This window comes from Dendrobates tinctorius, unplaced genomic scaffold (assembly GCF_039654945.1).
Source record: "Dendrobates tinctorius isolate UK_male_01 unplaced genomic scaffold, ASM3965494v1 ptg000075l, whole genome shotgun sequence".
NCBI classification, from domain to species: Eukaryota; Metazoa; Chordata; class Amphibia; order Anura; family Dendrobatidae; genus Dendrobates; species Dendrobates tinctorius.
Window position 1 is genome coordinate 31,486,989 of NW_027361743.1, and position 22,858 is coordinate 31,509,846.

The 22,858-nt window shown below is 45.2% G+C and overlaps 2 protein-coding genes across 2 annotated transcripts in view; one reads left to right on the forward strand and one right to left on the reverse strand.

Moving 5' to 3' along the window:
- Positions 1-989: 989 nt before the first annotated feature.
- LOC141096493 (uncharacterized) lies at positions 990-2,726 on the reverse strand. Its single transcript, XM_073583149.1, has 2 exons — positions 2,561-2,726; positions 990-2,450 (listed from the first exon to the last, which is right to left on the reverse strand). The coding sequence occupies exon 2, from the start codon at positions 2,213-2,215 to the stop codon at positions 1,028-1,030; it is 1,188 nt and encodes a 395-aa protein (XP_073439250.1). The 5' UTR covers positions 2,216-2,450; positions 2,561-2,726; the 3' UTR covers positions 990-1,027.
- Positions 2,727-8,579: 5,853 nt separating this feature from the next.
- Positions 8,580-22,858, forward strand: part of PAN3 (poly(A) specific ribonuclease subunit PAN3) — a 68,560-nt gene continuing 54,281 nt past the window's right edge. Inside the window, exons 1-3 of the mRNA XM_073583147.1 lie at positions 8,580-9,015; positions 15,630-15,748; positions 18,766-18,832. Of these exons, the coding sequence (XP_073439248.1) occupies positions 8,742-9,015; positions 15,630-15,748; positions 18,766-18,832 (460 nt within the window). The 5' untranslated portion in view covers positions 8,580-8,741. The remainder of the gene's footprint in view (positions 9,016-15,629; positions 15,749-18,765; positions 18,833-22,858) is intronic.

The window sequence follows — 22,858 nt, forward strand, 5'->3', positions numbered from 1 at the left end:
AAACTAGAGTTATTACACTAGGCCTTGGAATGACTATACTAGGCCGTGGTATTTCAAATATGAGTATACTAGGCCTTGGGGCTAGTAGTATAGCAATATGTGAAATACCACGGCCTAGTATAGTCATACCAAGGCCTACTGTAATAACTCAATTTTTAACAACTAGCATTTTTAACAACTAGCATCTTGTTTCACAAAAAACAAACTGGTGAAACTAGAAAGAAACTTATTTTTTAGACAAGTTTCAACAGTTTGTTTTTCATGAAACCAGATTCTATTTGGTAAAACTAGAGTTATTACACTAGGCCTTGGAATGACTATACTAGGCCGTGGTATTTCAAATATGAGTATACTAGGCCTTGGGGCTAGTAGTATAGCAATATGTGAAATACCACGGCCTAGTATAGTCATACCAAGGCCTACTGTAATAACTCAATTTTTAACAACTAGCATTTTTATCAACTAGCATCTTGTTTCACAAAAAACAAACTGGTGAAACTAGAAAGAAACTTATTTTTTAGACAAGTTTCAACAGTTTGTTTTTCATGAAACCAGATTCTATTTGTAAAACTAGAGTTATTACACTAGGCCTTGGAATGACTATACTAGGCCGTGGTATTTCAAATATGAGTATAGTAGGCCTTGGGGCTAGTAGTATAGTAATATGTGAAATACCACGGCCTAGTATAGTCATACCAAGGCCTACTGTAATAACTCGATTTTTAACAACTAGCATCTTGTTTCACAAAAAACAAACTGGTGAAACTAGAAAGAAACTTATAGTTTCAACAGTTTGTTTTTCATGAAACCAGATTCTATTTGGTAAAACTAGAGTTATTACACTAGGCCTTGGAATGACTATACTAGTCCATGTTATTTCACATATGACTATAATAGCCCTTGGGTTGGTTTTTAACATGTATTTACCCATCAGTGTGTGTGAGCGGCGCAAACAACATTAATGAAACTTATTAATGGTGAACCACAAATGTAAATTTATTTTTTATCACAAAAAAAAAAAAAAAAATTATTTTTTACGGCGTTTGGGGGCAGATGGTTTCAATTTGGGGGTGTGCAGGGAATATGCAACACTTGCAGTTGAAGACGGTGTTTGAGGGGAAGGGGCAACAAAACTTGTGGGGGAAGGTAGTCCAGTTAAGGGAATTAAACTTGGAACACTTGTAGGAGAGGAAATCTGTTCATTTACATTAGTTGTAATGGCATGTCGCTGTAGGCTTGTGTGCCTGGACCGACTTTGGCCCAATGCCCGCCTTGATTGATTTCGCCTTGAAGTAGGGGCAAATATGGAATGTAGGTCCCCCGTCTGCTGGTATGGCTGCTGCTGCTGAGGTGGCGGCTGCTGCTGCTGAGGTGGCGGCTGCTGCTGAGGTGGCGGCTGCTGCTGAGGTGGCTGCTGCTGCTGAGGTGGTTGCTGCTGCTGCTGAGGTGGTTGCTGCTGCTGCTGAGGTGGCGGCTGCTGCTGAGGTGGCTGCTGCTGCTGAGGTGGCGGCTGCTGCTGAGGTGGCGGCTGCTGCTGAGTTGGCTGCTGCTGCTGAGGTGGCTGATGCTGCTCTTCGTTGTCAGTGCTCGTCCTTGCAGGAGGACTGGTGGCGGCAGTGATGGCCCAGGTTTGCAGAGTGGTGGTGGCAGGGCTACTACATGTTGTTGTAGCGGCAGGGCTGTTCCATGTTTGCCTAGTGGTGGCTGAGCTCCACGCATGCATGGGATTGGCGGTGGTGCTCCAGACAGGAGCAGCGCTTGCCATGGTGGTGTCGGTGAAGTGACCAGCTGCACTCAGACTTGTGGTGGTGTAACGGTGGGTGTCCTGGCTTTGAAGAGAGGTGTCCGTGCAGTGGTATGCAGCACAAGTCGGTAGTGAGGTGAAGCGAGTCAATGGTGGCACAGGTGGAAAGGACACCACTGACTGCTGACCGTACCGATTATGCTGCATAGCCTGCAAGAAAGCATTGTTGCAGGCCTGCAGCACATTCAGCTGTTGATCAGGACTAAGGTGTTCCGCCATGCCCTTTTCAATCTTACTAAAAAAATGGTGTGCTGGTCTGTTGAGGTCGGCCTCCAGACGGTCAAGGCGCTGTTCTACAGAATTGAAGCGGTGTTCAAAGTGGTTAAAACCACGTTCCATTAGTGCAAAACCGCTTTCAACTCTGTCGGACAGTGACTTGAGGCTGGAATTAAATGTCTCGCTCAAATGCATAAACTCGGGCAAGACATTCCTGTCCAAGGCCCTCTGCCGCTGGCGGGTAGTGCCCGCATAACCAGTGGCAGAGACCTGGGACAGGGGAACACCTGATGGCCCAGCTTCCTGGTCACCAGCTGTGTGTGTGGCTGACCTGCAAGGTGCTTCCTGGCTGTCGGATGGCTGGGACGGGTCAGAGGACGTCCGAGGAAGGACCGCTCCAGGGCCAGGTTGCAGGGTGCTGCTCCAGGTGCTGTGGAAGAAAGGAAAATCATTACTACCATGCCTTTACAAGAAGCATCAGCTGTGGATTAGAAAAACACAGATTAATAAAAATAAAAACCCAAAATGTATAATACTTACGATCTTGTGGCAAGGACCGGTCTTAGGAACTGCAACGCGTGATAGTGACGGTATCTAGTTCTGGTCCTTGACGCAGATCCACTGCGAACCTGGCCCTCAGCACGAACATCACTGTTGAAGCGGTCCTTGATCGAACGCCAACGTGTTCGGACTTTGTCCACTGTTGATAAAAAAAAACAGTGCCGTCAAGGACAACAGTCACTGCGGCACAATGTAGCAATACAATACTCAAAGCAGTCACTGTAGACCCCGATGACACTGTTGGGTTTCCTGCTAGAATACGCCAAGCACGAAACCCAACAGTGCCGTCAAGGACAACAGTCACTGCGGCACAATGTAGCAATACAATACTCAAAGCAGTCACTGTAGACACCGATGACACTGTTGGGTTTCCTGCTAGAATATGCCTAGCACGAAACCCAACAGTGCCGTCAAGGACAACAGTCACTGCGGCACAATGTAGCAATACAATACTCAAAGCAGTCACTGTAGACCCCGATGACACTGTTGGGTTTCCTGCTAGAATACGCCTAGCACGAAACCCAACAGTGCCGTCAAGGACAACAGTCACTGCGGCACAATGTAGCAATACAATACTCAAAGCAGTCACTGTAGACACCGATGACACTGTTGGGTTTCCTGCTAGAATATGCCTAGCACGAAACCCAACAGTGCCGTCAAGGACAACAGTCACTGCGGCACAATGTAGCAATACAATACTCAAAGCAGTCACTGTAGACCCCGATGACACTGTTGGGTTTCCTGCTAGAATACGCCTAGCACGAAACCCAACAGTGCCGTCAAGGACAACAGTCACTGCGGCACAATGTAGCAATACAATACTCAAAGCAGTCACTGTAGACCCCGATGACACTGTTGGGTTTCCTGCTAGAATACGCCTAGCACGAAACCCAACAGTGCCGTCAAGGACAACAGTCACTGCGGCACAATGTAGCAATACAATACTCAAAGCAGTCACTGTAGACACCGATGACACTGTTGGGTTTCCTGCTAGAATACGCCTAGCACGAAACCCAACAGTGCCGTCAAGGACAACAGTCACTGCGGCACAATGTAGCAATACAATACTCAAAGCAGTCACTGTAGACACCGATGACACTGTTGGGTTTCCTGCTAGAATACGCCTAGCACGAAACCCAACAGTGCCGTCAAGGACAACAGTCACTGCGGCACAATGTAGCAATACAATACTCAAAGCAGTCACTGTAGACACCGATGACACTGTTGGGTTTCCTGCTAGAATACGCCTAGCACGAAACCCAACAGTGCCGTCAAGGACAACAGTCACTGCGGCACAATACAGAGCAGGGAAATACTCACTAAACGCCTTTTTGGAGGATGCTGTGGCGCTGTCCCAGCCATCCATCAACGCTGCGGCCACCTCATTCCATAGCCGCCGGGTCACCACATTGTCCTTGTACAGCCGGTCACGGCTGTCCCACAACGGCGAACGCTCCTGGACCAGGCTGATGAGCTGCTCATTATCCAGGTAGACGTCTTCATCCCGTTGTGGAACCTAGACAAAACACATTCATTAGAATAATCAAATTTAAATTGAATAAAAAGTTACAAAAAAAGAAACAAAAAAATGAGTAAAAATAGAAGATAAAAAATAAAGAACATTACAAATCATTTGATACTTACATTCCGTATCACCACCGGGACTTGGCTTCGCTGCTCCTGCTCTTCGCCCTCACTAGTGCCGTCCGCAGATGATGATGACGATGTCTGAAAGTTGAAAAAAACGTAAGAGATTTGGAGAAGCAGCAGATATACTTACCAGATGCACGAAAATAATCACCTCACGGTCTGCTTGCGCCAATTCCTGCCGCGATGGGGAATACTCGGATTCTGAAGACATACTGCATGTAAAAATAATAAAAATCATTAGTACATACATAATTTAAAAGGACAGGCATATAATGTAATATACTCACATTCTTCGCTGATATAATGGGTTCTTGGTTGACTGTCTGCTCTTCAATCTCTCAGTGTAGTAGTGGCAGAGTTTTGGCAGGCACCTCCTTTATATAGACTTTTTTTTTTTGACTTTAGAAGATTCTAACTAGGATAAAAAGTGGACACCACCCAAAAACGCAGCGCTAAAAAATCGCATACCTGCGCATGCCAGTGCGCACGTATGCGCATCCATAGGCTATAATGGCCATTTTTAGCGCAAAACGTGCGCATGCGCTTTTTTCCAGGGCCAAAAAATGCAACATGCAGCGTCTGGAAAATACCAACGCACACCCCAAAAAAACGCAGCGCATGAAAATCGCATACATGCGCTTACAAGCGCGCATGTATGCGCACCCATGTTAAATATAGGGGAAAAATCGCATGCGCACGTATGCGTTTTTTTCCAGCGCTAAAAAACGCAAATGTGAAACCAGCCTTACCACCTGGCAGCCTCTCCTACACTTAACCCTCCATAACCATACTATGAAATATACCTACAGTGTTCACTAGTATGCCCCCATCTAGTGGTTCCCACAAGTACTACACTTACCCTTAGTAATAAAGAACTGCAAACACTATAATGCCCCCCTCTATTGTCCAAAGGATACACTTCACTTTCCCTAAACTGTACATGAGCATTAGTAAACATTATTACATTATATTATATACAGTATTACACTATAGGAACACATAATATAACATAGTTCTACAAAGAATGGTAACACATGTATGAATGTGGCAGTACCATAAATGTGAGCGGTAATACATATTACTATGTAGCAGTACCACAAATATTAACATAGACATTACCAACATTAGCATATGTAAGCATCAATACACTGAGAACAATTAAAGGAAGGGAAGCAAGGAGTTAATTCTATCTCAACCCCCTACATCTTCCTATGGGGGTGCATTATACTATAGAGTCTGCCTATGGGGGGTGCATCATGGAGTCTGCCTACTATTGAGTCGGCCTATGGGGGTGTAAGCAGGGGCGTACATATCAATCACAGGGCTCCATAGCAAAAGTTCTATTTGGACACACAATACTATATACAGTATATATAAAATATCCATTAAGATTCGGTTCTGCTGGTTCCAGTGCAGTCACACTTGCCGTCAAGTGACGACTGGAATGTCAACTATGTCGGTGAACAGAATACTGCAGACGTAGCTGACACATGACAGCAAGTGTGCATAGCGCATCCTCGTTGTTCCGTGATTACTGCTGAAACCGGCAGAGCCCGACCATGTATATATTATACTTGCTGAAGAGCCCGGTGCTGCCCGGGCATAGTAACTAACTGTGGTTAGTTATAGCAAATTATAATTATCCTCCATCCCATAGTCCCGTGCCCATATACCCATCATACATATCCACGATCCCATAGGCCCGTGCCCAAATACCCATCATACATATCCTCCATCCCATGCCCATATACCCATCATACACATCCTCCATCCCATAGTCGAGTGCCCATATACCCATCACACATCCTCCATCCCATAGTCCCATGCCCATATATTCATAACACATCCTCCATCCCATAGTCCCATGCCCATATACCCATCATACATATTCGCCATCCCATAGTCGAGTGCCCATATACCCATCACACATCCTTCATCTCATAGTCCCGTGCCCATATACCCATCATACATATCCTCCATCCCATAGTCCCATGCCCATATACCCATCATACATATCCTCCATCCCATAGTCCAGTGCCCATATACCCATCACACATCCTCCATCCAGGAGGTCCCTTCCAACTCTACGATTCTATAATTCTTACAATGTGACTATGGCGTTAGTAATAGATATGTCTTATTGACGCCTCCCCATTACTAACCTCAAGGCTTGATGTCACCTGACATTACAAAGGTGACATCAACCCCACAAATATGAACCCCACTTGCCACCACTACAGGTCAAGTGGGAAGAGGCGGGCAAAGTGCCAGAACTGACACATCTAATAGATGTGCCTTTTCTGGGCAGCTGCGGGCTGCTATTTTTAGGTTGGGGGAGCCAATATCCATGGCCCCTTACCAGCCTGAGTATACCAGCCCCCAGCTGTCTGCTTTAGCAAGGTTGGTTGTCAAAAATGGGGAGGACCCCACACCGGTTGTTTAAATGATTTATTTAAATAATTGAAAAAAACAGCATGGGGACCTCTCTATTCTTGATAAGCAGCCTTGCTGAAGCTGACGATTAAACACCAAAATGTCTGAGAAAGAAGTTTGAAACGCGCGTCGGGGCGGACGCGCTGATCTAGGAAGCGGCAACACCCTGTATCCCAGTACCCACTAGGTAAATTAACCATTTATTGTATACTATGCTATGTGTGGGTTATTATAGCACTGGGTAATAGGATGGGTGCTTTTACCAGCGGCGCTTTTCCCTGCGTCTAACATGAACAATAGTCACTATGTGAGATACAAGTATTATTAGGGTAATTGTTTTACCCACATGTTATGGGCAGGTCGCCTAGTGAGTGTTGACATTTAGAGCTAGTTATGTATTGAATTAATAAAATCTGAGGCTGCATAGGAGGTGATAAGTACTTTGTATTATTTTGATTGGTAGTCTATACAGAAATTTGCATGAGATATATTCTGTTTATGCCCCTAGGATATATTAGGTGTATTATTCACTTAGGCCTCTCAGTGTAACCATTTATGGCAGCCTATTTGTCATACACCCTGTCTAATTGTGGATTACTGTGTTGGTAGCAGCCGTCCCTGGATCTGGCGCGTTACATGAGTTTTATGAGTGACGAGTATCTGTATTGTCCTATCTGCTTAATGTTTGGCAGTATGATTTTAATAATGTTGCTCCAATAAAAATTGTATTTTTTACATAATATTATTGCCTTCTGATCGTCGTTTTTTCTATGGGACTATGAAGCTGACGGTTGCAGCCCTCAGCTGTGAGTTTTGTCTGGCTGGTTATCAAAAGTACAGGGGAACCCACGCCAGTTTTTTTTTTAATTATTTATTTACAGCGCAGGAGCGGCTGATGAATACTCCCATCCGCCGCTCCTGCTCTCACTGTAATTAGCGGCAGCAGGTGTCGGATGATGGGATCAGTAGTCCCATCAGCTGACGCCAGTGACCGGAGGTGAGCTTTATACCTCAGATCATAGCTGAGCGCTCACGCTGTCTTTTGACTGAGTGGGAACCATGGCTCTCTTACCAGCGGGGATTTCACCGCCGATCAGAAGCGGTGATTGCTGCGCTGTCATGCAGATGACAGTGCGACAAACACCCGGGGTTTGGGCAGCTGAACCCGAATAGTAACATGGACTTCCTGGTGAAGTCCGTGCCCGAACAGAGACTTGTTATATTTAGTAGTAAACATATATTGTGCGGCTCTCACGGAATTACATTTTAAAATATGTGGCGTTTATGCCTCTCTCAACCAAAAAGGTTCCCGACCCCTGAGTTATAGTGTCAGGTCTGAAACTTGTCCTGCAAAAAACAAGCCTTTATATAGCAAATAGAGTAAAAAACATACGGCCCCAAGAAGAAAGAACAATGGCACAAAAAAGACGCCCAGAAAATCACACAATCATTAACAGGTTAAAACCAGGCCCTCCACTGGGCCTCAAAACAGTGCAGTAGCGAAAACTTTTGCCAATAGCAACCAATCACAGCGCAGCTTTCACTTTTCCAGGACAGGTTTTAAAAAAAATAGTAGCTTATCTCTTATTGGTTGCTACGGGCAACAAAAACAGTTGCACCAACCGATATTTGCATCAGGTTGAAGTTTATGAATAAACTTTATTTATAAGACATTGTACAACTCCCGTGAGCTGCTGTAGTTAATGTAAGGTTTCCGGGGTGGAATCGTCACACAACGGAGCAGAAGGCCGGTGTGGAGCTCGGAGCCTCCCCGCAGCAGCACCGACCACCGCTGCCTGCTACAGCAATGACGCGCGGCCGTACAGGCGCCTCTAGGAGCCAGGAGGCCGCGGCTCCCAGCATGCCCCGCGCTGCGCATGCCTAGAACGCCCGCAGCTCAGGAAGAGGAAAATAGGAAAACAGAGCGGAGAGAAAAACAAGAGCAGAGCGGAGGGGGCGGGGAGGCCTCGTTATCCCGCAGGCGCCCCGTGATTACCGAGCCAGCTGTTCCGTGCTGCGGGAAGATCCCCCCCTTTATATTTCCCTCCATGGTGGCGTCCAGCTCTGACCCGCGGTCATGAACAGCGGACTGCCCCCGACCCCCTCCGCGGTGGTAGCTGCCCCCGGGGCGCCCCAGCTGGCCCCTATGGGGGGGCCCGGGGTGAAGCTGAAGTTCTGCCGCTACTACGCGAAGGACAAGACGTGCTTCTACGGGGACGAGTGCCAGTTCCTGCACGAAGAGCCGCTGGGCATCCATGGCAACAGCCTGGCGGGGTACCCGCTGCCCGGGCCTGTCACTCCGGTGGGCAAGAAGGTGGAGCTGGGAGGACTGGACGGGCCGCGGCTGACCAGTGAGTGTGCGGCCTAGTGCGGCTCCGCGCTGACGTCAGGAGCAGCGTGACGGAGCGTGGGGGCATGCTGGGACTTGTAGTTCCTCGCTGGGTGACTACCAGCATGGCTTCCTCCACAGCTGTCACTCTGCATGACTGGACTCCAGCCTTGTGGTGACGTGGGACGTCTGGGGATCCCTGTCCTGGTGTACCCCATATATGCCCTACAGGTGGGGGTGAGACCTATGACCGTCCTGTCATGGTGTACCTCATATATGCCCTACAGGTGGGGGTGAGACCTATGACCGCCCTGTCATGGTGTACCTCATATATGCCCTACAGGTGGGGGTGAGACCTATGACCGTCCTGTCATGGTGTAATAATAATAATCTTTATTTTTATATAGTGCTAACCTATTCCGCAGCGCTTTACAGTTTGCACACGTTTTCATCACTGTCCCCGATGGGGGCTCACAATCTAAATTCCCTATCAGTATGTCTTTGGAGTGTGGGAGGAAACCGGAGTACCCGGAGGAAACCCACGCAAACACGGGGAGAACATACAAACTCCTTGCAGATGTTGTCCTTGGTGGGATTCGAACCCAGGACCCCAGCGCTGCAAGGCTGCAGCGCTAACCACTGAGCCACCATGCTGCCCCTAGTGTACCTCATATATGCCCTACAGGTGGGGGTGAGACCTATTGCTGCCCTACAGGTGGGGGTGAGACCTATGACCGTCCTGTCATGGTGTACCCCATATATGCCCTACAGGTGGGGGTGAGACCTATGGCTGTCCTGTCTTGTACCCCACCCACATGTGCTGTATGGAGGGGCCGCAGGTCCTGAGTGCTGCAGCCTTATGGCGTTCATACACAGGTGTGTCAACGCAGCCTTACCGTACAGATGGCAGCCCCGTCTCGTGCTGTACACAGGCTGTATCCATGTTTTCCGTACTCAGCGGCCGCAGGTCCTGACCTGATCTCTGCAGCCTTAGGCCGGCTGCCCACAATCCGGAATCGACAGTGCTTTGGATGCAACTTGTTTTCGCTGCATCCAAAGTGATGCTTTCTATTAAATGCAAATGAATTCACAAGCGTTCTCTGAAGCATGCAGGTTCACTGCATCCAATGCACTGTATTGGTGAAATTCCTCTTGCCAAGACCTGCGTCTGATAGCGAAATGGGTATGCTGTATGCCAGTCTCCGTGGATGATTGCAGTCTTATCATACAAATGGTGGCCTCTTCTTGTGCCGCCCACAGGCTGCGTCCATGTGTGATGTACGTAGTGGCCGTGGGTCCTGATCTCTGTAGCCTTATTGGGGTGTGTGTGTGTGTATATGTGTGTATATATATATATATATATATATATATATATATATATATATTTTAATTTTTTTTTTTTCTGGGAATGGTGGTCATACATGTAAACGCAGCCTTATCGTACAGATGGCAGCCCCTGTGTGAGTTTGTGGGGATACTGATAACGGCAAGTGTAGTTGTTCAAATTAAATTAGAGGGTCCCGATCTGAGCGTGTGGTGTCCATCTCACAGCAACACAATACAACGGGAGATGTAAATATCTCTTGGGCCAGGGTCTCGCGGGAATCTCGCACGAGTCTTGTGTCTCGATACCCTACACTGCTGCTTGAACTCGGGATCGGAGTGTGCGGTTGCATGTATTTCTATGCAGGTGAGCGGTCCGAGTGCCGATGTCAGTGCTGGGTATCGATGCGAGAGACTCGTGCGAGTTCCTCACAAGTGTGACCCTGGTCTTAAAAAGTCAGCATGTTACATGTAGGACTAACAGTACGGCTGTCTAGGCTCTTAATAAAAAATGCCACCGATCATGGGAGATCTAGTGTCACAGCCATATACATATCTGATTGGCATTGCACTGGGGGTGCTTCAAAGCACTTGCTAGCAGCAGTATGTGTATTGACACCCCCAGTGCACTTATCGCCTGATTTACATTTGTGTTCTACACTAGATTTCTCGTGACTGGCACACCAGATCTCTACAGGTATCATTGCACTGCTCAGTAAAAATATCCTGACAAATTGCTGTTAAATAGTCCACCAGTCAGGTAGACCCCCGTACTGTAGACTGAGGTTACATAGGTCAGAACCATGGTCGGACACATGAACAGACACGACACTGGTTATAGAAAAGCAGCAGAATTTTTTTTTTTTTCCCAGAACCCAGATTAGATGACTTATGAAAACTGACCCAAAGAAAAACATTGCTGCACATGGCAATTAATTGTAGCACATCCTTTGTTACTTGCAGAGCTGCACTGTGACTGGCTGCTATGGGTGGCTTCCTGCCATCTCCCCATTGTGTCCAACTGAGTTTTCATGTGTATGGAGGCATTTGGGGATGACTGAATATGGCCACGTCTATGCCCCTGTTCATGACTGTCAGAGGCCTCTGTCTGAATCCTTGAAAAACTCTATTTGCACGTGCCCATCATGAAGCCATTGACTTCTGTCAGATAACCTGAGTCCAAAATATATCAGGACTCCATTTGACCTTCTTTACATGTCTCACTTGAAGACCCAAATGATGGAGCTGTGGGATCAGAACCTGGCCTGGATCATGTTGCACCAAATTTGGTTCACAATTCCTTGCTTCTCGCCTATTTTTCTAACTTTTTTTGGTGTGAAAGGAAAAACAAAAACAAGTTGTGACTGTATGTAAAGTGACATAAAAAGGAAGGCACGTTGAAGCTGTCCCGTGCTCTATGGGTAACAATTCTATGAGGGTGTCAAGTGCTTCATACCATCACTCACAGTTGTGATTGAGCAGTGACTAGAGTTGAGAAAATTTGATCGCGTCCCTGCTTATTCTGCAAGCGCTATAGCTTGCCAAATAAGCTGCAGAGTAAACCTGGATACATGGAGCATGTCGGCTGGTGAGCTGTCTGGCGCCGCAGATGCGACTGTCAAAGCACATGCATGGAGAGCCAGCGTGCTCAATGTATCCGGGTTCCTTCTGCAGCTTATTCGGCAAGCGCTATAGCTTGCCGAATAAGCAGGGACCCGATCAAATCCACTTAACTCTAGCTGGGACCTCTGCCTGAAGTGCTCCACCGCCTGTACCTTCCACATCCTCACATCAGTTTCTACTGCATGTGTATTTCACACATGTATGGTATATACAGGTACAGTTCTTCAATACAAAAAGTGAAACTTGTATTATATAGTCATTACAGACAGTGATCTATTTTAAATGTTTATTTCTGTTTAATGTTGATGATTATGGCTTACAGCCAATGAAAACCCAAAAGTCATTATCTCAGTAAATTAGAATACTTTATAACACCAGCTTGAAAAATGATCTTAAAATCTGAAACGTTGGCCTACTGAAATGTATGTTTACTCAATACTTGGTCAGGACTCCTATTGCATCAGGTACTGCATCAATGTGGAGTGGCATGGAGGCGATCAGCCTGTGACACTGCTGAGGTGTTATGGAAGCCCAGGTTGCTTTGATAGCAGCCTTCAGCTCGTCTGCATTGTTGGGTCTGGTGTCTCTCATCTTCCTCTTAACAATACCCCATAGATTCTATGGGGTTAGGCTGCATTCACACGTTCAGGTGTTCTCGCGGTGGTTTTTACTGGCCGATTTTGCCACGAAAACACAAAACAGCATCCCATGCAATCCTATGGGATTCAGCAATGCTGTGCTAATGCTGCGGCTGAAACGCATGGCGGAAAAATCTGCAGCATACTCATTAATCTGCAAGATCGCGGCAATTCTGCCCACATAGGAATGCATTGTTCTGCTTACTTTCTGCATGTGGCTGTACCCACCATGCGAAAAGTAAGCAAAACATTTGCGGATGGTACCCACGGTCCGGAGGAGAGGAGAATGTCCTCTGGGCTGTGGGTACCTATCCCTGTAAAAAAAATAGAATTAAAATAAAAAAAAATCGGGTTCTATTCACCTTCCAATTTCCCGTGCAGCGTCCCCAGGTTTCAGCAATACATGCGGCAGGTCCCAGTAATGCATTGCGATAATGACCTTTGCTGACATCACAGTCTCGCGAGACCGCGACGTCATCAAAGGTCATTGCTGCAATGCATCACTGGGAACGGGACCTGTCGGAGCATCGCGGAGGCCTGGGGACGCTGCGTGAGACGTCAGAAGGTGAGAATAAATTTTTTTTTTTTTTTTTTTTTTTTTTTTTTTACTTTTTATTATTTTTAACATTAGATTTTTTTTTACTAGTGCTGCTACATAGGCAGTCTCAACAGTAAAAAGTTGGTCACACTCGTTAAACACTGAGGGTGACCAACCTGTCAATCAGTTCTCCAAGCGATGCATCAGATCGCTTGGAAAATGCTAGCATTCTGCAATCTAATTACGCTTGCATATCGCTAGTTTTTCTGCGGGAATTTACAATGCGATATGGAATTCCGGAATTCTCGTAACTTCCACGGGAATTCCGCTACGTGTGAACTTAGCCTTAAGGTCAGGCGAATTTGCTGGCCAATCAAGCACATTGATGCTGTTTGTAAACCAGGTGTTGGTACTTTTGGCAGTGTGGACAGGTGCCAAGTCCTGCTGGAGAATGACATTTCCATCTCTAAAAAGCTTGTCGGCAGAGGGAAGCATGAAGTGCTCTAAAATTTCCTGGTGGCCGGCTGCGCTAACTTTGGTCTTGATAAAACAGTGGACCTACACCAGCAGATGATATTTCTCCCCAAACCATCACTGATTGTGAAAACTTCACACTATACCTCAAGCAGCTTGGATTGTGGCCTCTCCACTCTTCCTCCAGACTCTGGGACCTTGATTTCCAAATTAAACTCAAAATTTCCTTTAATCAGGAAACTCCTTGGGCCACTGAGCAACAGTCCAGTTCTTTTTCTCCTTGGCCACGGTAAGACGCTTCTGACGTTGTCTATTGGTCATGAGTGGCGTGACACTTGTAGCCCATGTCCTGGATATGTCTGTGTGTGGTGGCTCTTGAAGCAATGACTCCAGCAGCAGTCCACTCCTTGTGTGAATCTCCCCCCAAATATTTGAATGGCCTTTTCTTAACAATCCTTTCAAGGCTGTGGTTAGCCCGGTTGCTGGTGCACCTTTTTCTACCACTTTTTTCCTTCCACCCAACTTTCCCTTAATATACTTGGATACAGCACTCGGTGAACAGCCAGCTTCTTTAGCAATGACCTTTTGTGGCTTACCCTCCTTGTGGAGTGTGTCAGTGACTGCCTTCTGGACATCTGTCAAGTCAGCAGTCTCCATGATAGTGGAGCCTACTGAAACAGACTAAAGGCCCCGTCTCGCATAGCGAGATCGCTGATGCGTCACCGACTTTGTGACACAACAGCGATCTCTCTACATGTGACACGTAGCTGCAACCGTTAATTATTCTTATTTACTGAGATAATGACTTTTGGGTTTTCATTGGCTGTAAGCCATAATCATTAACAGAAATAAACACTTGAAATAGATCCCTGTAATGACTCTATATAACGACTTTCACTGAAATAAATTAACTTTTTGATGTTCTAATTTTGTGAGAAGCACTTGTATCTCTTCCATAGCAGCACATGGTACACTGACACACTCAAGAGTTACAGCCACTACCAGTGACGGTTGTCTCCGTGGATGTACAGTTGACTGGGGAAGGTGATGGTTGTCTCCAGGCCATGCTCTGACACGACATGACTATCACAATCTTTGACTTCCGCTATAGGGAAGTGAGGGATAGACCAGATATCTGCTTTCCTCTGCCTCTCTGAGGCGGTCACAGCACACATTTTCCATATTTCCTTGCGTTGCTCTACACTCGCGGTGCCATTGGCTTCACTATTGGAACACTCTGATCCCCTGTATTAACCTTGGTGGGTGAAGCCTTCAAGCTGTGAAAGTGCATTTGGGTAAAATGCATCTAGATCAAGATAAGGCCCCATTCAGGTTTCTTTCACTCTATCTGGTTTTTAAGTCCTTGGATGTTTTGCTGACCATGTGTATAGGGAAGGAAAATAATTTAGGCTTGTAAGCCAGCATTTAAGCTAATCTATTGAGCAGGGTCTGTCTTGGTGACGCCTGGCTCCTGAAGTGAGGCGCTTCCTACCTCCAACCCTGTATGCTCTCATGGGCATAAACAAAGGCTATAATTCTGCCACCACTTGCCCCTTGTCTCAGTACAACTTTGTAGTCCTAATCCTTATAGGATTGTCTGTCCAACATACACTGGCTTTCAATACACAGTTCAGTAGGTACACAGCAAGATAACTGTTAAACTAACCTCTTTACTTACTCATTCACAATGATTTTGCTGTTTTATGTGTAATTAAAAATAGACCTTTTTAGTTGGCTTATTGACCACCATTTTACATGGTGCATATAGTTGTCATCAGTGGTATGTTGTGATAGGGCACTCCAAGGCCTTTTATGTATAGGTCTTTTGCACCAATCCAAGAACTGTTTAACCTGCATTTATGTATGGCTATTGGATTTTTCTGCCCTAGGTGTGCAGGGTGAGATTTTTGCTTGGTGCCACCCATTCAGCCCCTATACATGAGGCTGAAAAATTGTTTTTTTTTTTCTCCTCATTTACACAATTTTTTTTTTTTTTTTTTTTTTAAAAAGAATTGAAAACCTTGCTTATTTCTCTTCCAGTTCCTGGAATTGATGGTGCATTACCAGACTCCAGTCTTACAGATTCTTATTTCAGTACCAGCTTTATTGGAATGAATGGCTTTGGAAGCCCCGCAGAGGCAAACTACCCTAGGATGCAGGTAAAATCAAGAGTGCCCTTTTTATTTTGATCATGGTTTCTGTGCTAAGCGATCGATGTTTTCTGGTGTGACCTCTCCACAGCAAGTCTTCACTTCCCTTCAGTGCCACCACAGGACAAATGAAGCCCTACATGGACCTTCTGTGTAATGCACTGATGCTGTGCATCCTCGAGTGAGAGTCAGAATAGTCTCTCTAGCTTAACACTAAGTTCACCTAATGGCAGACTGCTCTCTATTAACCCTAATGACTTGGATACAGCATCCAAAACTATGCACCTGTTGGGAGAAGTCATGACTCCCAGCTTCTGAAAGTCTCTTTAAGCTCTCCACACTCGTGTGCATCCCTATCAGCAAGCAAGATCTGCTGAGGAGCCTTTGGTCTAAACTTTTTGAAAACTTTGCAAAGCATGTGTGACTTGAACTAGATGCTTGTGCAATTTATCTAAAACTCCTATTAGCCATTATTAACTAGATAGAGGACAAGTGTGTTCTGGCTGCTGCGCATCTGCATAGTGTCCATGTAATGGATATGGAAACCGTTTTAAAAGCATGTTTAAAGATATAAAAACTAGTTTTTCTTATTCTTTCAGATTTAGGCCAAGAATAACTTGGTAATTGGGTTTTATTGTTGCACAGCTTGGCATTTACAAGCTTTAATTATCACGTAAATTATTCTGCCGGGAAACCAGTCCCCTATTTCTTAGGCTCGCCCCGCTCTGTGCTTGCTGTTGGGACAACTGTCTAATGCAAACCCCCATAGTGTTTAATGGCAGCCTGATCTGTAGAACTGATGAGAATAGGCCATGCAAAACTTGTAAAACTAATTTACAAAAGTCATTTTGGCTAAATTAAGAGGGGGGTGGGGGGTGGCATTCACCCATTCCTGAAGATTTCCATGTTATTTTTAAGGGGTTGTCCAGTATTGGAAAGTCTGATTTGTAAATAAATGGTGCCATGACTGACCAGTACCAGACACAACCCATGATCAGGTGTATTGCTGTTTATAGGGACTCCGTCAGCACAGAATGACCAAGCCAAATACAGGCACTTGGTGCATCATCCCACCAGCTTGTTTTCTGTCTCACAACCCCCCCTTCCCTTCTCTGACAGCTTGATCGAGTGTGAGAGAAGGGCAGAGATGAAGGGAAAACAAGTGAGGAGGTACCCTTAAATGTTCGGCCCCACCATGATGCACAATGCGCCTGTACTTGGTTTGAACAATCATTCTGAGACATTTCCTTTAATGCGAGCTCTCGTGTCTTTTTCTAATCTGGACAACCCCTTCAAAGATTGACGTGTTTGGGGAACACCCCTTTAACTGTATTGGGAAGCGCTGCAGAGTGCACACTACTTTGTAAAATATTCAGGATTGAGAGTCCTCAGTAGTTGATACCTTTTAATGGCTAACTGAAAAGATGGTAACACATTGCAAGCTTTCGAGACTACTCAGGTCTCCATCAGGCTAGACTAATACAAAATCTGAAGTCACATATTTATGCACAATACAGCTTAGAAAAAATGCAATAGATAAGACAAGTGACGTGAAGCAGAACTATCAATATGGGAGAGGGAGAAACATAAATATAAACATTGGACCAGTTCATAGATAAGGAGTCCAGATGTTTTATGGTCCTCTGATTGGGGTCTAGTTCTGTGTTGTGATGCCCCCACAAGGTTTTAAAAGGAAATTCCTTAATTGATGTAAAAAGACATAAATCCATGCGACACATTCATTCCAGCACTGAAAAGGTATCAACTACTGAGGACTCTCAATCCTGAATATTTTTCTATCTACTGGCCAACACGGTACAAAGATACATTTCTTTGTAGTGATTTATATACACTGGATGGACGGATGCTTTGACATCTGTCCACTAACACTATTGCCCCTCCTGGCTGTTTGCTTCCTAAAGTTACGCAATAACATTAAGTGCTGTGCACATCACTCTTCCAGAACCTCACTGAGCCATTTTAGCTCCGATCTGTTGCACTGTTAAATATATGAATGACAGAGAGCAGTTCAGGAATGGCGTTTCCTTGCAAAACAATAATGGTGGCACACATGCATTCACTCTCCTTTGTTATGGTGCCATAGTAAAACTGTGCTGCATCGTCTTCCACATATGTATTTAATAGTGATGAGCGAGTATACTTGTTGTCTGGGTTGTCCCCCGAGCATGCTTGAGTGATCTCCCCAAGTATTTTGGATGTGCTCGGAGATTGTCTGTCGACACAGCTGCGTGGGGGGGGGGGGGGACCAGACGAGTATACCCGCTCATCACTAGTATTTACCATGAGACCTTTGTGTAGCAAGAACTTAATCTGTAATTTAATAATGACATTGTAGTCCCAGGTCTAATGACAGTCTAGTTTAAAGGTGCTCTGCAGGATCTGGACCCCTTTTTGACTTTTTAGTGTTTTTGGAAAGCAACAATAAGGTGCCCGCAGCAATAACTTCAATTGTCCAATACATGAACATAATGGAGATGTCTGGCTCATCACTTTAGGATATCAATATCAGATCTGTGGGGACGGGGCCCTACACCTGGTGCTTCACCGATCACTGCTTAACACTGTTATATAAATGAGCACATATCCCATCAGCCGTTCTACGCTCCAGCAGTGGCCGGGTATAATTGTTGACCTTAGGTCAATAAGATCCGTTCTGCAGTGTCCAGCATCACGTCTGTGTACGGTCTGCTTACACCTGGATGATTCTCCCCCCCCCCCAATCTCATATCTTGCGGACAGGCCTTCAATATTTCTAGACCAGACAACCCCTTTGTGTGGTTATTTGCTTGCTTTAGGTCAAATGAACATTGACCATCTCATAAGTGTCAGATGTTTTGTGAAGGTTATACAGTTTGAGGAGAGTGAATAGGGCCATGTTCAGGCTGGTTTTTATAGACCATGTTCACATGCTGCCATATAAACTGTAATGAGCACTTATGACCTATATTTTATTTATCTATGTAAGCTTTAAACAGTTGGTTTTTTTTTTATTTTTTTTTTTATAGCGGATGTCAAGCAGCAGCAGTTCTCCCAGCCTTCTGAATGACAGTGCCAAGCAATATGCCGGCCATGGTAAGGGCAATGCTTTCTAGGTAAAGAAGTGTATAATGTCTAGTCGAGATCTGCTATGCAAGACTAAAGGGTTTTCCACAGTAATTCTTGCTAAAAGGGGATTATCTCGCCTCAAAGAACTCTAGATCCCTGCAAGTCGGGGATTGGCGCAGTTACAATAGGCTACTCTTTCCTGCAGCTCACTTCTCAGCTTTACTGTATCCACTGGGTAAGAACTTGCAGAGTCCTCTCATTATCAATACTGTTGGTGATTTAGTACAGCTCTGTTTTACCCATCAGGAAATTGTTCAAAATCAAGCACAACCCAATCCATCCTCTAACATCTGCCATTAAAGCAAAGTTGAGACAGTTGACTTTGAGAGTTAGACCTCAATCTGTTCATGTGCCTCTTTTAAAGGCTTGCTCACATATTGCTGATTTTCCATGTGGATTTGGGGACGACAAGTCTTTAGTGAATCACAAAAATCTGTGCAGGCATTGAATTGAGCTGCACAATTTTTTTTTTTTTTTTTTTTCTTTGAAGCATATTCAGTGTGTGGATTTCCCCCTTTGCAATGCACCCTGTAACTGGTGCTAACATATTAGCCCCACTTATAGCCTTCTAGTTGCTATGCAAAGCTGTTCTGCCTGTTAGGACCAGAGAAGGAAGCGTTGTCATAATCTGTATGCACTGCACTCTGTACACAGCGCTGGAGAAGGCAGAGATTGTAGTGAACCATCTCTGCCTTCTCTGGGGAATCCAGCTGTGTCTGATGTTCTAAAGCCTATGGGTGGTTCAGGGTACTCTTGGTCTGTCTGAGGGGAATCTCGTAGAATGTTTTAACTGTCAGGAACGTTTCTTGCCCATATTGGCACAACTGTACGCATGTTTCAGTAAAAGCATGTAGCTGGGGCTCTGCAAGTGATTTCTCTCCCACGTGTCTGTCGGCCACATTAAATGACAAGACCTACATTCTGGCCCTGGCTATTAGCCATTTAAATGAGCTGTTGCAAGCACACACTGGCTGCCATTGGCGCTTTGACACAATCATTGGGGGGGGCTGCTGAGCTTCATAGGAGACCGGGATTTACACAATCTACTGTAATTGGGGGTGAAAGGTGACAAGATAAAAAACAACGTCCATACACTAAAAAAAGAGATGACCCTGACCTAAACTTTCTCATGGTGTTTTCTATTACTGTTTCATTACGAGAGGTGAGCTGAATATACAGTTAGGACCATATATATTTGGACAGACGACACTTTTCTGATTTTGGTTCTAGACATTACCACAATGAATTTTAACCCCTTTCTGCCATTTGACGTACTATCCCGTCCATGTGCCTTGGGACTTAATTCCCAGGGACGGGTTAGTACGTCACAGCAATCAGCGGCGCCCACGTGGTGAACGCCGTTGATGGCTTATCACAGCTGACACCCGGCACAATGTGTCAGGGGCGGTCACGGACCGCCCCTGACACGTTAACCCCTTGCACACCGCGATCAAACACGATCGCGGTGTTCCGGGGGTTAAAGGGAAGCATCGGCAGGGAGGGGGCTCCCTCCATGCTTCCCTAAGCCCCCCACAGCAGCGCAATGTGCAGCGCTGCTGCTGGGGGCTCTATCCCTGAATCCAAGATGGCAACGGGGACCTTCAGGGGGCCTGCAGGGAGCTGGCATCCTCATGCCTGCAAAGCGCAGGCATGAGGGAAAACCTGTGCAGTGCCTGTGACAGATCGCTGATCACTGATCTGTCAGTGATCTGTGATGTGACAGATCAGCGATCTGTCACAGGACAGTGATGTCCCACCTGGGACAATGTAATAAAGTTAAAAAAAAGTGTAAAAATTTAAAGTCACTAAATTTAAAAAAAAAAAAAAAAAAAAAAATTCCCTAATTCATTTTTTGGAAATAAAAAAAAACAAAAGTACACATATTTGGTATCGCCGCATCCGTAACGACCCGCCCTATAGAACTGTCCCATTAGTTAACCCCTTTAGCGAACCCCTTAAAAAATAAAAATAAAAAACGAAGCAAAAAATTTTATCATAACGTGCGATCAAAAAGACGCATATAAATATCCATGGTACAGCTGAAAACGTCATCTTGTCCCGCAAAAAACGAGCCGCCACACAGCATCATCAGCAAAAAATAAGTTATAGCTCGCAGAATAAAACGATGCAAAAATAATAATTTTTTATATAAAATTGTTTTCATTGCATGAAAACGCCAAAACATAAATGAGGTATCGCTGTAACCGTACTGACCCGAAGAATAAAACCACCTTATCAATTTTACCGCTCGCGGAACGGTGTAAACGCACCCCCCAAAAGAAATTCATGAAACGCTGGTTTTTGTTCATTCTGCATCCCAAAAAGCGGAATAAAAAGCGATCAAAAAATGTCACGTGCCCGAAAATAATTCCAATAAAAAGTCAACTCGTCCCGTAAAAAATAAGACCTCACATGACTCAGTAAGTCAAAATATGGAAAAATTATAGCTCTCAATATGTGGTGATGCAAAAACTATTTTTACAATAAAAAGCGTCTTTTAGCATATGACAGCTGCCAAAAATAAAAACCGCCATAAATAGTAAATCAAACCCCACGTTATCACCCCCTTATAGTTAGGGGAAAAATAATAAAATTAAAAGAAAATGTATTTCCATTTTCCCGTTAGGGTTAGGGTTAGAGTTGGAGTTAGAATTGGGGGTTTCCACTGTTTGGGCACATCAGGTGCTCTACAAACGCAACATGGCGTCTGATCTCAATTCCAGCCAATTCTGCATTGAAAGAGTCAAATGGTGCTCCTTCCCTTCCAAGCTCTGCCATGCGTCCAAACAGTGTTTTACCCCCACATATAGGGTATCAGCCTTCTCAGGACAAATTGCAAAACATTTTTTTGGGTCCAATTTCTCCTGTTACCCTTAGGAAAATAAAAAAATTGGGGGCAAAAATATCATTTTTGTGGAAAAATACTTTTTTTTTTTTTTTTTAATTTTCACGCCCGGGCGTTATAAACTTCTGTGAAGCACTTGGGGGTTCAAAGTGCTCACCACACATCTAGATAAGTTCCGTGGGGGGTCTAGTTTCCAAAATGGGGTCACTTGTGGGGAGTTTCAATAGTTTAGGTACATCAGGGGCTCTCCAAATGCACATGACACTCGCAGACCATTCCATCAAAGTCTGCATTCCAAAACTTCACTACTTCCCTTCCGAGCCCCCACGTGTGCCCATACAATAGTTTTCTCCCACATATGGGGTATCGGCGTACTCAGGACAAATTGGACAACAACTTTTGGGGTCCAATTTTTCCTGTTAACCTTGGGAAAATAAAAAAAAATTGGGTACTAAATGATCATGTTTGTGGAAAAAAAATACGATTTTTTTTTATTTTCACGCCCGGGCATTATAAACTTCTGTGAAGCCCTTGTGGGTTCAAAGTGCTCACCACACATCTAGATAAGTTCCTTAGGGGGTCTAGTTTCCAAAATAGTGTCACTTGTTGGTGGTTTTCACTGTTTTGGTACATCAGCGGTTTTCCAATCGAGACATGGTGTCTGATCTCAATTCCAGCCAAAAAAGTCAAATGGCGCTGCTTCCCTTTTGAGTTCTGCCATGTGCCCAGTCGTGTACACCCACATATGGGGTATCGGCGTACTCAGGACAAATTGCACAACTTTTAGGGTCCTGTTACCCTTGGAAAAAAAAAAAATTGGGGGTGAAAAGATTTTTTTTAATTGTACCGCTGTACGTTATAAACTTCTGTGAAGCCCTTGTGGGTTCAAAGTTCTCACCACATATCTAGGTAAGTTCCTTGGGGGGGTCTAGTTTCCAAAATGGGGTCATTTGTGGGGGGTTTCCACTGTTTAGGTACATCAGGGGCTCTCCAAAAAATGGCGGATTTCGACTGTCAAGACTGAAGTGTGAAAGAGGCCTATGCATCCATTTTGGCTGGCATCACTTTGCAGTTGCTGTAATGGGGAGCGTGCTGGCAGGGGAGGCGACGCTCGCGTCCACATCAGGGTTGGGGGAAAAGATCTCTGG

Excerpts from the sequence above, each read along its gene's own strand:
- LOC141096493 (XM_073583149.1), bottom strand. The coding sequence starts at position 2,215 with ATGCATTTGAGCGAGACATTTAATTCCAGCCTCAAGTCACTGTCCGAC.